At 33.8% G+C, this 20,731-nt stretch overlaps 1 protein-coding gene across 1 annotated transcript in view; it reads left to right on the top strand.

The window, feature by feature from the left end:
• The window catches only part of LOC105993437 (dystrophin-like), a gene marked incomplete at its 3' end in the record, with an annotated part of 1,816,642 nt that overhangs the window by 635,889 nt on the left and 1,160,022 nt on the right, over positions 1-20,731 (top strand). The window contains 3 exon segments of the mRNA XM_013026710.1: positions 2,284-2,385; positions 2,505-2,612; positions 14,198-14,377. Coding sequence (XP_012882164.1) covers positions 2,284-2,385; positions 2,505-2,612; positions 14,198-14,377 — 390 coding nt within the window.

Below are 20,731 nucleotides of genomic sequence, written 5' to 3'. Positions count from 1 at the left end.
AAAGTTCTCCTAAGTAGGTTGATTATGTATCTAAAATAATAGTTAAGTATTGAAATTTTATTTCACGAAGTGAGCATTTGAAATATAAAATATATCAAATACATTTACTAAAATTATTCAGTATTATGTAGGCAGTCTAGATCATGACTTTTTATTTGCATATGTATTACAGAATCAATGAAATCAATAAGCAGTATCTTTTCTTCTGTAAGATTATGTCTAAAATGTTGCTTCAGTACATGCTGTCTTTTCTCATATTAGAGAGAAAATTTGATATTAAATTAGAACTCTATTCATTTTCTAGTTATGAAGATGATATTATATAATCTGAGTCTGTCCCTTCCCTTCTTGATATCAACTCCCCTGGAGGTGATAGGCTAGAACAGAATCTCAAATTTTAACTTTTTCTAACTATATTATCTAATTAGATAAATAGCATAGATTTTAGCTAATGGATAAAATTTTCTTAGTTTGAAGTTGCTTTCCCAAATAATCTATGAATGAGGATGTTCATGAGATTTTTTTATCTTTTCCTTTATGTTTTGGAGAAAAATCCCACTTACATTTTTATAAAAACTAAATTACTTTTTTTTAATTTAAGAAAATTAAAAATGTTGAATTCATTGATTAAAGCAGGTCCATTTCTTTTTCTTTTTTTGGGGGGGGGGTCCAGTCGTGGGGCCTGAACTCTGGGCCTGGGTGCTGTCCCTCAGCTCTTCAGCTCAAGGCTAGAGCTCTACCACTTGAGCTACAGCGCAACTTCCGGCTTTTTTCTTTTTGCATATGTGGTGCTGAGGAATCGAACCCAGGGCCTCATGCATGCAAAGCAAGCGCTCTACCACTGAGCCACCTTCCCAGCCCCTAGCAGGTCCATTTCTTACAGATGTGTCATATTACCATTATGGCATTATAACTTTTGTGATAAGCTAACCTGCTTCAGGAATTGAGAAAAGAATAAAACTATAAAACATAAGAAAATCAGTTACATTATTCTGAAAGCATTAACATTTTATTGATAGTTTTGAGGAACATTCACTTGTGTCTGAGCTGCATCTTAGTACATGATAATCTTGATAGACTACTAAAATATTTACTGCTTACTCATGTATGAGACTGGCTTTACAAAGTGATGTTTGATTAAACAATTTAAAAACTATATGGCTCTCCATGTTACCTATTATTAGGCTTTTTATTACAGTAGTTATATTTGAATTGTTTTGTTCCTGTAATAATTTCTTCTAAGTGAGTAGAGAAGAACAGTAGAAACTGTGATTGAGTTTTACAGTGAAGATATTTTTCCAAAATAGGAGTTACAAATATGTTTTCTAGCTGTGATTCTATATGAGATGTTATGTCTATATTTTGAGATAGTTCTAGCTTTAAACACCCAAGAGCTATGGTAAAATACTTTTCTTATTTCTGTGAAAAAAAATCATAGAAATAGAGATATTAGGCTTATAATGGAACTAAAGTAAAATCTTTTGTCTTAAAATACTGTCCTTCTATAAAAATCATCACAATATATTTTTATAAAAAATCATTGTTATTTGATTTATGTTACATAATAAAATATACACACTTAACTATGAGTAGAATACTGAAGATATGTCAGTTATTATTAAGTGTATATTGTAATTTTCCCGCTATAATAATTTATCAAGGATTTCAGCGCATTTATAATAATCAAGATAGTTTTATAATAATCCAGGTAATTTAAAAATCTATTTATGGATAAAATTAAAGTGGCTAAAATTTTTCATCTATAATGCATATATTAAGAGAATATGATTTTGCAGAAACGATTAAAATGAGTTGTTTTAAGATTTCTGTTAAGCAGACTTTCATTCCTTGGAGTGTATTTTCAAGCATAAGGGAGAGAGTTTGTATATTGTTACTGGAAAATTACCTCTTTATTGGCAGACAGTAGATGTAGATCTTCATTGTACATAGTATACTGTTTCAGCACAGTTATATATTTTGTATTGATTTTCTTTAATTCCATATTTATTGTGAAATCATTCAAATAGTGGCATAATAACTTCTTCAGAGTGCTTGCAAATAAATTTGCCTATCAATGGAAAGTACAAAGTTGCGACAGATACTCTGAAGATAAATCATAGTCACCTTGCTTATCCAATTATAACCAGAAGTAGGAAAGGTAGTCATTAAATTCCTAGTGTACGTGAGAAACTCAAACTCAGGTACATTGGCATATAATTCATGTCATTTTGATGGAGTTCACTCAAACTTGAGTGCTGATGTGGTTGGTTTTCTCTTCCCCAGGTATTGGGAGATCGATGGGCAAACATCTGTAGGTGGACAGAAGACCGCTGGGTTCTTTTACAAGATATACTGCTAAAATGGCAGCGTTTTACTGAAGAACAGGTGAGTCATATGGGAGAAATTGTAGCAATGAAAAACATGAGGAGATACTAAGTAGGAAAACAGAAACCAATCTACGTAATAATTACATGTCCTCTTTGGAATGCTTTTATTTCTTTCAGTGCCTTTTTAATGTGTGGCTTGCAGAAAAAGAAGATGCAATGAATAAGATTCAAACAACTGGCTTTAAGGATCAAAATGAAAAGATAGCAAGTCTTCAAAAAATGGCTGTATGTATAAATATCCATATATGTATTTTTGGGGGGTTTTAAAAATCTTTTAAACTGCCATTCTTGCATATAACTATCATTTCTTGGTATTTTCCAATCTATTGTATCTTAAAACAAATGGCCCTTGTTTTGGCTTAGTCCCAGATGGTGCATTGGTTTCTTTATTAAAGAAAATAGTACTGCTATAGTTAGAATTTCAATTTCTTTTGGTACTACTAACAATTGAATTCAAAATCATGTGCTTGCTGTACAGGTACTCTACCACTGGTGCCTTGCTCTTGTTCTTCTTATGTTTTTTCTTTCTTTTTTTTTCATTTTATTTTCCACATATATATTTGGGCTGGCCTGGACCACAATCTTATTTGTAATACTTGTGTTGCTAGGATGATAAGATAGGAATGTACCACCACACCCAGCTTTTTCTTGGTTGAGTTGGAGTCTTGTGATCTTAACACTGGGCTGGATTTGAACCGCCATGCCTCATCAATCATTGACTCTCAATTAACTAGGATTACAGGTATGAGCTACCACCCTCAGCGCAAATTTGTTTTTTTCAGAAAAATTCTAATTTTGAAAAATATCCATCATACTCAGAAGAAAACTTTCCATACAAACCTCAAATAAAACAATATATAGTATTTATAAGCCTTCCATAGAATTTTAAACATCATAGTACTAAACAAATAGACTAGAGGTAATTCTTGTGTTAATGTATGAGAAATACCAGCAATGATGATTAATCCTCACATAAAAAGTGTTTTGAGAAATTAGATTAATTAGTAGCAAAAACATTCCAGTGAAGACATCAATGAGACATTTGTTTCAGTCAGACCTTTCAAGATATGAAAAGAATACTAACTGTTCTCTGAGGTTTTATAATCTTCCAATAAGAAGCCAATCAAATATTAGGAGCTTAATTTTTCAAATAGACTATTCCAAGGATAGAGATTCTTTCAAACTTGATACATGAATTCTACTATGTGCTAGCATGATACTAGCTATTATAGAAAAAAATAGTGCAAACAATTTTCCATAAATTACTTAAAGAATCTTTTTTGTATTTCATTAATATTATCTATTGCACTTCTAAAGAGTTACATTGTGTGTGTGTGTGTGTGTGTGTGTGAGAGAGAGAGAGAGAGAGAGAGAGAGAAAGAGAGAGGGGGGTATGCTTATGCACATGCCAATAGCGGGGCTTGAAATCTTGGCTTTTTCACTCAAGGCTGGCACTCTACCATTTGAGTCATGCCTTCATATCTAGATTTTACTGGGTAACTGAACTTAAGAATTCATCAGACTTCTGTATCCAAGCTGGCTTTGAACTTAGCTCCTCAGATATCAGCCTCCTAAGTAGTTAGGATTGATCCACAAGAACACAGATTAGATGCTTTCTTTAGATTTAAATTTAAGGGAAAAAATCCGACTTATTCTGACCAAATATTGGTCTGTAATATATGCTAATATTGAGGCTTGAATTCAGGACCATACTTTCTTGCTCAGATCTTTACTTATAGCTCTCACTTTAACATTTCAACCATGTTTCCAGTTCTGACTTTTTACTTGTTAATTGGCAATCTTCAGATCTTAGCTTCCTGATTTTCTAAAATATAGGCCTGAGCCATTGGAACCTAGCTGCATTAATATTTTTTACATATTTGCATTGAACTTTTAAAATATTTTTATATGTATCATTAATAACAGGCTGGATATTTTTTTGGGGGGGTACAGTCGTGGGGCCTGAATTCTAGGCCTGGGCACTGTCCCTCACCTTTTCAGCTCAAGGCTAGCACTCTACCACTTGAGCCACAGCGCCACTTCCAGCTGTTTTTCTTTTTGCTTATGTAGTACTGGAGAATCGAACCCAGGGTCTCATGAATGCAAGGCAAGCACTTTACCACTGAGCCACCTTCCCAGCCCAAAAGGCTGGATTTTTATAGGTAACATTTACCAATGAATAGAAGGTTTTATTTTTGATGGAGGCAAACCCTAATGAGAGAGTTTAGAAAAATAATCTATATTTGTACTGAACCATTAATAAAAATTATCATATATTTATAATTATGTTTTGTAGCTGATGGGAAGTAATTGAGAATTTAAAACAATAATGTTTGAATGTTTGTAATTTTTTGATAGTGAGAGTTTGGAAATAAGATTAATTAATGTGGAATAAGGAACATTAAATATGAAATAGAAAGATATGACCAAATACTGACATACATTTAATAAATGTTTTGGCAAGAGAAATTTGGAGTTGTACCCAGATTTCCCAATTGGGTGACTAGAAGGGTAATTAGACTTTGCTAAGAGAATAAAAGGGAATTTGTTCAATGAAAAGAATGGTAATTAGTTAAGAGATAAGTATATTGAGTCTAAAATGCCTTTGAAATATTCAAGTGAAAATATCAGGTTTTTGTTAATTGATATTGTAAAGGTGATGTACAGAGGGGTTACAGTTACATAAGTAATGAATACATTTCTTTTTGAACTGTGTCATACCTTTCCTTGCTTTCTTCCAGTTTTTCCCTCCTGTCCACCCCTCACAAGTTGTATTGTTCATTGTCAGCATAGTGTCTAGTGAGTACCACTGCTACATTTGTGTGCCCCTTGTCCCACCATTTCTGTGCCCTCGCTTACCCTCCCCAAAACAGATACACTTGCAAGCAAGACAAAAGGTACAGCAAACAAAAACATCACCAAAGGGGATGATAAAGTATTTTGACAAATACTTTATATAATCATATGCATATAGCTATTAAGCCTTTGTGATCATCCCCTAAGAATATCCTCCTTTAGTCTCACTGTGTGAATGTTTATTTATCATGTCTAAGTGTATTTTTTAAATCTTTTACCACCCAGTGTGTTTCCTTGTACATTTATAGGCACACTCTACTTACCACAAATGAGGGAAACCATGCAACCTGTTTCTTTGGGTCTGGCTTAGAGCTTCCATACCCAGCTACTAATACAACCATGTTCACTGCAGCATTGTTTACCATAGTATAGAATCAACCCAAATGTCACTTAATGGATCAATGAATAAAAAATATGGTATATATACACAATGGACAAATGATCTTGTATCATTCATATGGAAATGAAAAGACTTATAAAATTATATTAAGCAAAGAAAACACTTTTATTAGTCAAGTGAATACATGGGCATCCTAGACTAAGAAATCAATTCATACCTGGTTATCAATTCAAGAGCAATAAAACTTTTTTAGAGGGATTATATGGAGTGACATGATTAGCAAAAGGGACAAAATTCTAGGAATATCTGTAATGACAGATAAAGAAGAAAAAACTTAAAAAGAGATTAAACAAGTATGAGGAAAATAAGCTTTTTGTTTTTTTCTGATGAGTTTTTTATTTCTCACTTTGTTTTACATTCCATTATTTTATTGTCAAGGTGATATACAGAGGTATCTAATGTGTGACCTGTTCCCTCATTTTTCTCCTACTTTCCCTCCCCCACCCCCATCCTCCAAGTTGTACAGATGATATCCAACATTTTTTTTTGTCAGTTGTGGGGCTTGAACTCTGGGCCTGGGTGCTGTCCCTCAGCTCTTCAGCTCAAAGCTAGCGCTCTACCACTTGAGCCACAGCAACATTTCCAGTTTTCTGAGTGGTTTATTGGAGATAAGAGTCTCAGGTAATTTCCTGCCTGGGCTGGCTTTGAACAGCCATCCTCGGATCTCAGCCTCCTGAGTAGCTAGGATTAAAGGCATGAGCCACCAGCTTCCAGCCATATCCAACATATTGTCTTGTATATATTACTGTTGCATTGGTTCCATCCTTATCCAAAAATAAGTATTTTTTTAAAGCAGAGACTGGCATGAATGGCCTCAGAGAGAAAGATAATTCAGGAAAGACTTGATCATTGCTATAGGAAATGAAAGTTGGACTACAATATCATTAAAACAGGAAATTCCTGAAAAATATTGCTCTTTTGAAGTAAAAGATAGTTCCTTTCAGTCAACATGTGGATGACTGTTAATTATCCAAGTATAGTAAAGCTCTCTGAATAAAATTTAATACTTGTTAAATACAAATGCGGAAATGATGATGGCTACAGAATCAATTCTTGGATATTTTTAACTACTGGGATTTGAACACAGGGCCTGGACAAGCAATATACCTGATCTCTACCATTAGAGCCAAAGGTAAACTTCTAGCTTTTTGATGGTTATTAAATATAAGCGTACCATGGATGTTTCTGCCCAGGTTAGCTTCCAGCTATGATCCTTAGATCTCAGCCTCCTCAGTAACTAGGATTACAAATAAGAGCCACCAGCCCATGGCAACCCTTGGATTTTAAATTCTGTAAATGTAGAAAATTTGCCTCTTTGTTTACCATCAGGTCCTCAATATTTAGGGTAGTAACTCAACATAGAGTACATGTTCAATAAATAATTACTGAATTGGATCTGTTGAATAAAACTCCACAAGGTTTCTCTCTTAGAGATTTCAGATTCCATGATGGTTGGACATTAAAAAGGTATGACTTAATTCTCCCAATTACTATTATTGTATAACTAATACTCTTCCAAGTTTAGATTACCTGGACATATTTATATTCATGGATTTTGTAGGAAATCAATTCAATGGACACCCAGATGTGTATGAGGATTATCTCATATCTCTTATCTTCACAGCATCTTAACCTTCTATTGCAATATCTAAGTGACTAGGAACTAGAATCACTGGTGATCTGGTTCTTTTTACTAATACCTCTCTAGTACCTGGATTGGATGTCTTGAAGCTTTCAAGATCTCCCTTTGGCATTTTCATGTTACTTGACTTCCTCACAGGTTGGTGGCTTCAGGATAATTATAATTCATACATAGAGGCTAGGCACTCTCAGAATGGGTGTTCCTGTAAATGGGACTTAACTGGCTGGGAAGGTGGCTCAATGGTAGAGCGCTTGCCTTGCATACATGAGGCCCTGGGTTCGATTCCTCAGCACCACCTAAGCAAAAAAAGCTGAAAGTGGTGCTGTGACTCAAGTGATAGAGTGCTAGCCTTGAGCTGAAGAGCTGAAGGATAGTGTCCAGGCCCAGAGTTCAGGCCCCATGACCAATAACAAAAAAAAAAAAGAAGAAGAAATCTTTAGGGCCTGGAGGTTTAGCTCAGCGGAAGAGTGCCTGCCTGTAAGAGCAAGACTCTGAGTTCAGTCCTCAGCTCTGGAAAAAAAAAGATTTAACTGCCATTTTCATACAGTATCATTACTTCTATACTTGGTTGATTAAAGTCGCAAGTTTGGCTGGATTGAGGGGAAAGGAAATATATTTCATCTTTTCATGGAGAAATCCCAAGGTCCAATTATACCACAGCATCTGGGACAGCTATATCCAGAAAAAAAAACTGTATGCCAGACAATTACCAAGTTATTTTACATGGTAATGAATTCCTAATTTGCCTACACACTGCAAGCTATTATGAATATTCCTTATTGGATTTATCAATCGATAAAGTTGTTCTAAGGCAGCAACAGATTGACAAAAGCCAGGTATAGGAAAGCTAGAAGGAGCTCTGTAAATTGTCTAGTGTGTCCCCAATCCAATTACGGGTCAAAAGTTGCTACTCCGGTTATTTTGTAAGAGGAAATTGAGGTCCAGAAATACACACACACACACACACACATACACACACACACACACAGCTTTTTTTTTTAACCAGGTATTATATAACATAAGTAGCAGAGTTAAAATGAGCAAGAAGACATCCTGACTCAGGTTGAGGCCTTTAAAGCTATTTCAAGGAATCATTTGATTCCTTGGAAAAAATAACTGCAATTGAGAACTGTCATTTCTAACAATCATGTGCCACACTGTGGGCATTTTTTGCAAGTAAAAAACTTTGCTAGCCTCAGGGCTATGAAAATTCTCTCTTAGCAGGGTTTCAATAATTTTTCAATATGATTAAAATTCAGATTATGTCACCTTAGTGGTGAGCAAAGTGAAAATATGTTTTGTATAAGTCTTACCATTTGATAGTTTAAGCCAATTAACAAAACCTGACAGCTGGTCTAGAATTTGAGGTAAAATTCCCCTGCTGACTCAGGCAGTGAATAAGAATTTAATGTTCATTAAAATATGTCACAATCTGAGACCCAAAACAGGTACCATCTGTCACCAGTTCCTACTACATACCGAGGTATAGATATACTGAGCTAAAATTCTCTTTTATTTACAATCAGTGTAATTTGTTTTGAAATATTACCTCTAATAACCCATGGGACTGTCTCCTACTTTTTACTTAGTTAGTGTGGTGAAGAGCAGGGTGTTTCATTTTCTTTAGATCTGAAGATTTATAGACACATTATGTATGTGTGTTACTTTTTATATTTTTTTTAAATTTGCCTTAAAGAATCAAAATTAAAGAGACAAAATTAGTCCTTAAAGGTGAATTTTAGGATTTTATAGAATAATGTAAGTTATAATTGGAAGGCTAGAGTCCTGAAAAAAAAACAACTCAGTTTCTCTGGACTGTTGGTGTTTGTTAGGGCAGGACAGGTAAAGTGTAAGGGTGGTGATCCAAAAACCTAGGATGCACAAGAAATAAGGGAGTCCTGCACTCTTGAGAGGCCGTTGGTCAAATAACAGGAAAGCAGTACTTATCAGAACTCAAAAAGTCCCTGTTGATAGTAGGGCTTTACACTGATTTACTCTCTTCACTTCAGCTCTTAAAATAGCCCTCAATATTTCTTAAAGTGTGGTACCCAGATCAGCACCAGCATTATCTGGAATTTGCAACAAGTAATATTCTTAGGCTCCCTAGAAGCTTACTGAAATACACCCTCTGCAGGTGGAGCTATACAATCTTAAAGTTACTAAAGATTGAATTCAGGGCCTCTTGCTTGCTAAACTGGTACTCTACCACTTATGCTTTACCATATTTCCATACATTTTCTTGGTTATTTTGGAGATAGAATTTCAAGGACTTTTCTGCATGGATTTGGCTTTGAACTACAATCCTCCAGATAGATCTAAGCCTCTTGACTATTTTAGAATTACTGATGTGAGCCACCTTATGTCAACCCAATCTTCCATTTTAGTTAACTATACAAGTGATTTTAATGTTTTCTCAAGTTGAGAACTCCTGGCAAGCATCAATATACACAGTATAACAACATATATATTAATGGAAGAGAATGGACTATGTCTTACATTTATATAAGAAACTGCAGAGGAATTTTCTTGGCATTCTTCTATGAGGCTTATACCTGATGAGAATAGGGTAGAAGTTTCCTGGGCCTTTTATGAGTTCATCTTCTTTTCCACGTTCAATTCATCTTCTGACTTTGATCATATAGAACTTCCCTACTCTTGTCTTCAATATTAATCATGAATCTCTTTTCTTCTTTAAGTTTGTTGCCTTCATTTTTTATTCTTTTCCCTCCCTCCCTCCCTCCCTTCCCTTCCCTTCCCTCCCCTCTCCTCCCTTCACTTCCCTTTCCTCCCCTCCTCCCTCTCCCCTCCTCCCCTCCCCTCTACTTCCCTCCCCTTCTTCTTTCCTTCTTTCCTTCCTTCCTTCCTTCCATCCTTCCTTCCTTCCTTATTTTCTTTGTTCTTTCTGTGATACTAGACTTTGAACTTAGGGCTTCATGCTTGTTACTAAGTACTCTACTACTTCAACCATTTGCCAAGCTTTTTGCTGTAGTTTTTTAGATTGGTCCTAATGGATTTTTCCTGATCCAGCCTGACCCACTATACTCACACTATACTTCCTAGATAGATGGGATTATGATTAAGTTCCCCATACCCGACTTTTTTTTGAGTCTCAATTTTTGTCTAGGCAAGTCTTGAATTGCTATCATCCCAATATCTACCACCCAAGTAGCTGAGATTACATGCATGAGACAACACATATAATCCCTACATTATTGACTATGGCTTCCTGCCCCTTTAGAGGAAGGTCTCGCATTTATTGTAATTTTATACAAATTAAAATATTTGTCTTTTTGGCCTTTGCTGTGGAAAAATGTTGCTCAACAGTTTTTCTTCCTATACGTTTTAGAGCTCTATGGGTTCCTAGTACTCAAAGACTTATGATCAATTCTTGATATGCAGAATGACATTTTCTTGTACTGTGCAATTAAATAATAATTGTTTAATATTTATACATAGAATTCACGTTTAATAGAGTACAGATAACCGACAATAATTTGTTACTATGACACAATTACTATGACAAAATAATTGGCATGTCTATGGATTGCTTTTCATGTCTCTCTGCTAATTATCACAAGAGAATCCTTCAAGAACTTTGAGAAGGAGAATCCAAGGAGAGAGAGAGAAAGGAAGAAAGAAACAGAAAGAAAAAAATGAGGTCCAAACAATCTTCTATCACCATTTAAAATAACTTCTAGAGTTAACTAGATGAATGTTTTGGCTTCTTTGGCATTTTGTCATATATATTTACATACAATTTTATTGATTTAATGATTATTCAACTCAACTTCATCATAATGCAGTTTTTATTTTGAGTTTGCATTACATATTATATTTTAAATGTGAGTTCCACGAGTTGTATAATAGCTACCAAATGGTTTTCCATTTGATTTAATAGTAGCAGAGGCTTAGAAGCATAGTTTCATTTGTTTTGGTAGGCCAAGACTTGTGTATCTTTCTAAAACAATCCTCTTCCTTACATTCAGTTTTCTGTTTCTCTGACATGTTTCCAAATCCTTAAATGGTTAGCTTAAATAATGTGTGTTCCTTCAGCCCTATACATATGGCTTATTGAAGTAGTTCTTTAAGCCCTGAAAATATGATTGTGATTAACTTCTACCCATTGTGTGTCTTTATATCTCTTTTCAAAAGCAACTTGTGCTGACTTAAAATAAATTTAATGTATGCCAGAGTTAATAAGGAATAAAAAAGGAAAATGAAGCTCTACAAAGTAGTTGAAATATATATGTTGAAACTCAAATTAGGATCTCAGGTCTAGGCAGGTACCATAAAATTGTTTTATTACTACTGCCAACTATGTACTTGAATTTAGTGAAAAAATAACATATGAATTAGGCAAACAAAATGAATATACAAAACTAATCTATTGCTGAGAGTTTTATTTTACTTCAATGTATAGTGTCTTAATTCATATTTTTATCTATCACAATGTTTCATATTGGGAAAGTGGTAATTATTGTGGAGGAAACGAAAAATGAGCTTTAAAATATGCAGTTTCTCCTTTAAAATGGCATGAAGACTTCAATATAACCTATGTTGGATAAAGTCAGTTCTGAATAAAGCTTTAACTAATTGAAGGAGACACCAGAGCATTCTATAGTTCATAGCTATCAAAGCAAGTGGGATGCCAAAATGAGCTACATAAATTGCCCTTTGTAGGGATTGTATCGACTGTTCTATGTGCAGAACACTTTGGTTTCATGATTTCTTTGTTATATATAATTTTAGTTGGACTTAAATAAACTTAGATTTGGTTTAGAAGTACAGGTATCAGAGTTCATTTTATATTCATTGTATTTGCGAGTGCCAGAAGAATGGAGCTGTAAAGGGACTATAAAATTTTATCTATTCTTTCTTTTCATTCTGTTTCTATGTTATGTCATAGACAGACATTTGGTACCTATAAGTTGGATTTCCCTATGTGCAGAGTGATCTTAGTGGATAAAGTGAAACTGTGATTCACCATGATACAAATAGTACAAAAATTAACTCAGCTGCCCAGGTTCACACCTGTAATCTTCACTAGTGAGGAAGCTAAGATCTGAGAATCACCGTTCAAAGCCTAGACAGGAAAGTCCATGAGGATCTTATTTCCAACTAACCACCAAAAAGATGGAAGTGGAGTTGTGGCTGAAGTGGTAGAGTGCCAGCCTTGAGGGGAAAAATCAGGACTAGAGGCATGGCTCATTGGTAGAGCACCAGCATAGAGCAAGCTACCAAGCAAGAATGTGAAGCCCCAACTTCAAGCAAACAACAACAACAAAACCCTCCATAAACACAAGTATATAGAAAATAGAAAATAGCCAGAGATTCTGAAAAGTTTGGATCATATTAAATGGCTTTTTTTTTACTTAATGAGCTTTAAAGATAACTCCAGTATAGGTACACAAGAGGTTTTTTTTTTGTCCTTCTTGTTTATAGTGTACTATGTGACTTTTTTATAATAAATTTTTTATTGTAAAAATACTGTACAGAGGGGTTAAAGTTACATGAGCAAGGTAATGAGTACATTTCTTATCAAGCATTGTTGCCTCCTCCTTTGTTTTTCCCCTACCATCCCTTCCCTCCCACCTTCTCAGTCTAAATTGTAAAGTTCGTTTTTTAACATAGTGTCTTCTACATCTCATTGTTGCAACGGGTCAACCTGTATCCCTACTTAAACATTTTGTTTTATCTCTTTCCCTCCCCAAATTATTCCCTTTTGTATGTTCTTCCCCCATGGTATAACCCCTGTTGTCACTGTATTTGATCCCGGTGCCTTGCATCTTGTATATACATTTTTCTAATTTGGGGAAGGGAAGGGAAATTACAATATGCTGGAACAAGGATACAGGTTGACTCATTGTAACAATGAGATGTACAAGACACTATGTTGAAAATGAACTTTACAAATTTGGATGGGGGAGGGAGGTGTTGGGGAGGTGGGGAGGGAAGGGATAGTATAAGAAAAACAAGGAGGAAGTAACAATGCTAGATTGGAAATGTACTTATTAGCTTACTCATGTAACTGTAACCCCTCTGTACAGTATCTTTACAATAAAAATATTAAAAATAACTTCAGAAAATGCATATTCTGAATCCTAAACATGATTGATTACTGAATGGATGCTAGCAAACTTGTTATGTCAATAAACCATTTAACAAGTATTTTACTTTCAAATAATGAATGAAGGGCTGGGAAGGTGGCTCAGTGGTAGAGCGCTTGCCTTGCATGCTCAAGGCCCTGGGTTTGATTCCTCAGCACCACATAAGAAAAAAGCCGGAAGTGGTGCTGTGGCTCAAGTGATAGAGCGCTAGCCTTGAGCTGAAGAGCTGAGGGACAGTGCCCAGGCCCAGAGTTCAGGTCCCATGACTGGATCCAAAAAAAAATCAAATAATGAATGAAGTGTTAAAATTATGTAGATACATACTATAATTTTATCTAAATAAACACAGCATTTCAAATAGTCATTCTTATCTTTGCAACTCAGTAGTACTTCTAGCATAATAAGCTGTTTTCCGAACATGATAATCTATTTTTCTTTGACTCTTATCAGTAATTAAGAGAAAATTCACTAATTTCCAAGAACCACACATCCCACCTTCAAATGTTAAAAAGTGATTTCCACATGTCAGTTGTTTTTGCCTTTTGGAGTGGTCCTACCTTTCTGCAGTCTTTGGAATATTTGAAGGTATCTCTTGAGTGCCTCTGCTAGATCTTTATATTTTACTTTTACTCTTCAGCTTCTTATGAAGATTATGTTATAATTCTCTAGTGTTTATAGAACTCTGATCCTTTTCAGAGATGATCAAAATCTTTTCTTCAGCTATATAATTGCAAACACAATGCCATATTGATAAAACTTAACTTTGGACCCAGATTTACTCTGTAATGTTTCTTTGTTTTCACAGGTATTAAAAACAGATCTAGAAAAGAAAAAACAAACCATGGAAAAGCTCAGTTTACTCAGTCAAGATCTCCTTTCAACACTGAAAAATAAGTCAGTAACACAAAGGATGGAAGTGTGGATGGAAAACTTTGCCCAACGTTGGGATAATTTAACCCAAAAACTTGAAAAGAGTTCATCACAGGTAAATGAAGCCAGTAGTCATACTATATAGGTATAGGAGAATTGAGAAGCAGAAGAATGAATGCTGATTGACAGAAATAATTGCTATTCTGTAACATAATACTTTCCATTTCCATGTCAGTGAGAAGCTGAATATTGGGGCAGTTGGACAAAAGGCTAAGGGACTGCATCATCACTATCTAAGTAAAAAATTGTTTCCTAAAACCATCAGGGCCATTCATCAAGCTCAATTATATTTGATAAAACAATGAAATTTGGGGAAGAAAAAGTGAATTATTCAAGCAAAGGCGACTGTCTTTACTTTCTCAATATGTTTCTGTAACTGCAAATGATAATCTAATCACTGAAATTATCTGTCTTACAGTGCTGGTTTAATAAAATATTTAATTTGTTTAGTTTTATAACACATATATACTATAGATTAAGAGAATATCTGAGTTATATTTATAAAATAATCAGTTCCATGGTGGGATATTTTTATGGGTTAGTAATTTAAAGAAAGCATAGTATTTTCTATTGTTGTGTGAGGTAGTCAGATAATTATCTGATATTGTTGGAGGGTAGGTGCTTGGTAGTCATTCAAACTTTTGATGCTATGTATGACAGTATCTAACTTATTCTGCTGTAGGTTTTTTTATTAAAAGAGTTTTTACTAATTGATAATAAACCATAGCCCAGTGTACCATAAACAAATCATTATTAATGCAATCATCACATTCAATTGACTTTAGAAAAATATTTTCCCTGTTGTTAAACAGGTATAAGGAATTTGTTTTGTTTTTGTTTTTGAGAACTTAATGTTTGATAAGTAGGGCTGAGGAATGTTTGTTGAAAGATGAGGGAAGAAAGTCTGACACATTGCTTCCAGAGATACCATTTAAAAAATATAATCATCCAAAATATATGATTTTCAGTCACACTTTAGTCTTCCTTTTAAGCCCAAACTCCTGTAACATTTGAAGGATTGTGTGCATACTTGCAATTGTTTTTCATATAATCCTTAGATAACAAAAATTTCATTTGATTTACATCAAAATATAGTCAGCACTTAAATAATCTAATTGTAATATTCCTATTAATTACGATGTTTCCTTTCTATGTGATCTGTCCATGGCTACTTTGTGGCATTCTTAATATCTATGTAAATAATATTAAGCATTAGTTAGAAAGTTTCTAAATCAACAATAATTTGCAGGAACATATTAGTTCTATGGATGGTTATTGCAATAAAATGATGAGAAATCATGTCAATAAGGATTGGTATTATTGATAATTTTTTCAATCTCTACAATACTGATGGTTGAACTCAAGTCCTCTCATTGATAGGCAGGTGGTCCCTTACTTGAGCCATGCCTCTACACTTCTGCTTTTAGTTTATTTTTCAGATAGGACCCCTTGCTAAATTTTACTAAATTTTACGCCAACCATGTTACTCCTCTCTCTGTCTCTTGGGAATCTGAGATTATAAGTATGTGCTAGGAAGCCTGACTGATAAAAGTTGTTGTGAAATACATACTTTTAAAGGAATATATTTATGGAAGTATAACTGTTAACCATAGTTCATATTCTGGTTCAGTTGAATTATATGCAGAACTTCCCAAACTTGTATACATGACAATCACATCTGTGAGCAATTATAATATAAAATACTACATGCTACTCAGAAAAACTCAGTAGGCTCTAGGAAACTTATGTAGAGATCTATGTCCCTATCCTTCAGAGTCTTTACATATATTTTTAAAAACATTGAGTTGGAAAGATAATGACATAGTGCCAATTTCAATGCTGGCTGAAATATAGAGACTTTCTTAGGCATCCTATATTTAAGTAGAATAATTTCCTTGGAATGATACTGCTTCAGTGAAGCTTTGTATTTCATGAAAGGGTTACTGATTTGATTCTTCTCATTGGTATAAACATATTAGAAGCCTTGTTTTTAATGGCTGAGAAATTTTGTGACTACCACCTCAGCAGGATGCTTAACCTCTTATTATGTAATAACACACTAGTTAGCTTTGGTGTGTGTAGTTCTTTACAAAATGATGTCCAACATATATTACAGCATGTATTTGTTCTACTTATTCACTGGAATGGAATGATGATAAAATAAAGCCCTGCACATAAAAGCATTTCAAAGGAAGCAAGGTGCTCTTGATATGTAAGTCATGCTGTTTAGTGAGTCTGCAGGAATTCTTGTCATTCACCATGATTTCCTTTTATTTGTATTTTCAAACAGTTATATACTACATATCAGACCAGGAACAGATAAATGGACTTACCATCAGCATGTTGTTTCCCAGAACACTAAGCCTGAGCCTTTTATAAACTTGTGTCTTAGTTTTAACTCATTGAACAAATATGTTGCCATAGAACCAGTTCACATCTTTGATATTGGTTATTGAGTGGTTAGGAAGATATAAAATGGAATTGCCTAGAGAACATGGATTAAAAAAATAAATGTACAAAATTAGTATCTTGTAGTTAAAAAGGAATTGATTTTATTTTGTACATGTCAAATTTAGCTTGATCACCATTACATACGAGTTCTAAGGTTGTGATTTGAAGGAATAAAACTTGAATGTGGATTTTCTTATCATGTTTGTGGGGAACCAAATCAGTCTTATTAAGACCACTTGTACTTTATAATTAGTTGCATAAAAAACCTTTTTAAATATCTGGTGTAAAGAATGAACAAACTTTTGGTAATAGTTAAAATTCATTGTAAGGCAAGACATAGGAATTGTTACTTAGATGACAAGGAATCTGATTGTACTCATACAACGAACATTGTGTGCCTAAGACTTTGACTGGTATTCAGGTCAAAGCTTTGAGGGATTTTGACCTTATGTAGCAGTTGCATGGCAAAAGATCAAAGCACACAAAAAAGATCAGCTGTGAAGGCTGCTCTCTTGCATTCTAAAGTCTGTTTGGGCTTGAATAATACCTGGATACAAGATGAGGATTTTAAACTTGATAAAAAGGGGCAGTCTGAGAAAGTAGAAATGCCTTGTGTTTCCAGCTGTTGGAATGATAGTAACTCTTGTTAAGTGGATGCTCTGGATGGACTTCTATAAAAGCTCAAATGATTCTAGGTCTTTTTTCCAATCAATGCACTTGTTGGGAGTGGCTCCATTTATTTTTCTAAAGTACATAATGCTGATGAATATATTTTAATCTTGATTTTGAAATTGATAGAAGTTAATTAACTAGTTATTAACATGGGAAAATTGAATGTAATTTAAGTGTTTTGAAACATTATTTCCCCAATTTGTCTGAAATCATATACAATTTGGAAAGGATGTCTGTACTTTACAATTGTTTATGAGAATTGATATTAAAAGGCACAAAGTGGTTAGATGTAAGAATATATCTAGATAGATGAATCTAAATCTCTTGTTCTGCTCTTTTGAGCAAATCTTCCTTTTTGGGAACAAGAAAATTTCTATTACTCTTTTAAGTTTAAAGATCCCTGGTTTGTGCATAGTTTTGCTCTGCTGATGACCATTGTCTTCCAATACTTTCAACTATTTTGCACAAATATCTTAAAGATAACACTAACCAATGCAGGATTCCCCCAACTTTGAACATGAGAGTAGACAGTGATAATCATGTCGCGTATATCTGTGTATGTATATGTGTACACATATAATGTATAATTAATAATTTTATAGGACTTATATGATATATAACTTATATCTTACTGAAAGATTTAAAACACTTGATAGTAACATGAACAATGTAAATCCTGCTTTGACAGCATAAGACAGCAGTTTCAGTTGTATTCAAATTACAAAGATAAAGATTCAAATGTACTTAGATGAACATTTATTTGCCTGTTTTATCTGAGTCCATTCTCATTCTATAAAAATCCTAATTTTAATCTTCATAAAGTATTTTGTATCTACATTTGGCTGTGCCCATTCTCAAAATATTAGTTTGCAGACCTATTGATATATGGATATAGCTATAATTGGTTTACCTGTTTTCATTTCTGCCAGTAATTTTAATTAAAAATACTCTAAAGTCTTTCAGTTGACAACCTTTTTCATTGGTTTCTGAAAGATATCCAATCCTAATAAGCCTCCTGCCAAGCAAAAAAAAATAATTTTAAGTAAAAAGTAGAATTATAAATTAAATTCCATAATTATTTTAGGATGCCATCTTATTTAAATTTATGGATGAAGTACCTTGAATTTTAGAACATCTTTTGTTTAATATCTCAGGTTCAAGGTTTTATTAGAAGATTTTGAAGTTAAAGCTCAAATTACTGTGGAAATGATCCTTTCACTATCTCCAGCTAAATTAGATGTTTGGAATAGGCTTTGTATATCAGCGTGATTTAAGTTGTAAAGTGCATTAAAATAATATGAAATATAATAGGAACTAAAATTTGCTAGATTAAACATGAGTTAACTCTTGTAATCTTTCTTTCATTTATAAAATAAAAAAAGTTTAGCCTAGACAGATCTGTGCAGTATTCTAGTCCTAAATGACTGTGATATGTTTCTCTTTATTTTTTTATATAAAACATTGAAATAGTGAAGAGATGTGAACTTTCTCCTCTATTTGACCATTCTCTTAAACCTCAGAGTCAGCTGAAAGATGAAAGGTGATAAAAATTATTATAATTTTCCTATATAAGTGGATGACCAGAAATATTCATTTTTATTAATTATGAACATGTATCTAAAATACTACAAAGATAAAATAGACACATATATATAAAATTCAAGTTCATATACTTCATAGTATTTATCCCTAGTCATACAGTGTGTTTCATCAATTCTGTCAGATGGTGTGTAGGGAAAAATTGGATAGATCAAAAAAATTGAATGTCATTGCTTTTGAATTTCTGCAGGTGCAATAAATTGACACAGCTGCCTAAATTCTGTATTTAGTATGATGAATTCTGAAGCTAACATGTATCTCTTCTTTCTAACATTTTGTATTAAAGACAATTTGAAGTGAGGAACGAAATACATATAATTGAAGAGATCATTTCAGAGTGAACCTTCTTAATTATCATATAATTTATTTCAAAGAGAGTAATTTCTTTTTTGTTGTCATCTGAGTATTTGACTTCAATAGGACTTCTGATGCTAATGTCAGCACTTGTTCAATAAATTTTCTTCCTTTACTATCAGTATCAAAAGAGGACAGTAATTAATATTAAAATTTAGTTGCCAAGCTACTGTCATGAACTCTAATACTTATGGGTTACTCATAGCTATGGCAGTTGCTCTTTAGTCTTTCAAGACAAGAAGTATTTTATATCCTTGTGATTAACAATTTAGCATCCTTCACGGGTGCCTCGTCTTTTATCCTAGGATTTTCAGAGTTCACTGTATAAATCTCTTTTATTGCTTCAAAATACGATTTTTAACACCAGTAGGTTTTTTGTATTTGGTACTATCCTTTCTGTAGGAATAGTTATACACAAAGCTACCAACTATAAGTTAAAACTTTTGCTATGGTTATGCAATGTGCTTTAACCTGTAGAAGTACAATTCATCCATATCCATTACAACTTAATAGCTGGGTACCAGTAACTTATATATGTAATCCTAGCCTCTCAGGAGACTAATACCTGGGAATGATCAAGATTTGAAGCCAACTTGGGCAGTAAAATCAAACAGACTCAATTTTCACTTAACCACAAAAATGCTTGACTGGAGCTGTAGTTCAACTGGTAGCACAAGGTGAGCAAGAACACGAAGCTCTGAGTTCAAGCCCCAATATAGGCACACCAAAAATAGAAAAAGGGAAACGAAAAAAATATGTCATTTGCAGAAAAGTGAATGGAACACAGAAAGTCAAATGTTACCTGTTTTTGCTCATTTGTGGAAAGGTATTCATGCACACACACACACACACACACACACACACACACACACACACACACAACATAATTGTAAATGTGAAGCTGTCATGAAGAGAAGAGGAAGAAGGAAATATAGAAACATATGATTGAGTATAACAATATCGAAATATACTATGACATGAAAAAGGCATAAGGAAACTCACTGAAAACTGTTGAACAATATGATGATAGTGATGGTGAGGAGAACAGAGGAACTTAATCTGGCTAAATTATAGTATATGTATGTGTGATATACTGTTGTGAAACCTCTTCATAAAATTAATGTGCATTATAAATCCCTGAAAACTGCACAACAAATTTAAAAGAGGCTCCCTTCAGGAGCGGATATCAGTGGATAGAGGCAGACTAACGGAGAGGGTGAAGGAGGATGGATATGGCCAAAATTTTTTATATTCATGTATGAAAACAGAATAGGGGAAACTATTGTTTTTATTCCAGTACTGGGATATGAACTTGGGGCATGTTTGTTATGTC

This window comes from Dipodomys ordii, unplaced genomic scaffold (assembly GCF_000151885.1).
Source record: "Dipodomys ordii isolate 6190 unplaced genomic scaffold, Dord_2.0 Scaffold96, whole genome shotgun sequence".
In the NCBI taxonomy this organism is placed as follows: domain Eukaryota; kingdom Metazoa; phylum Chordata; class Mammalia; order Rodentia; family Heteromyidae; genus Dipodomys; species Dipodomys ordii.
The sequence above is the reverse complement of the archived record's forward strand: the minus strand, read 5'-3'. Positions and strand labels throughout refer to the sequence as shown.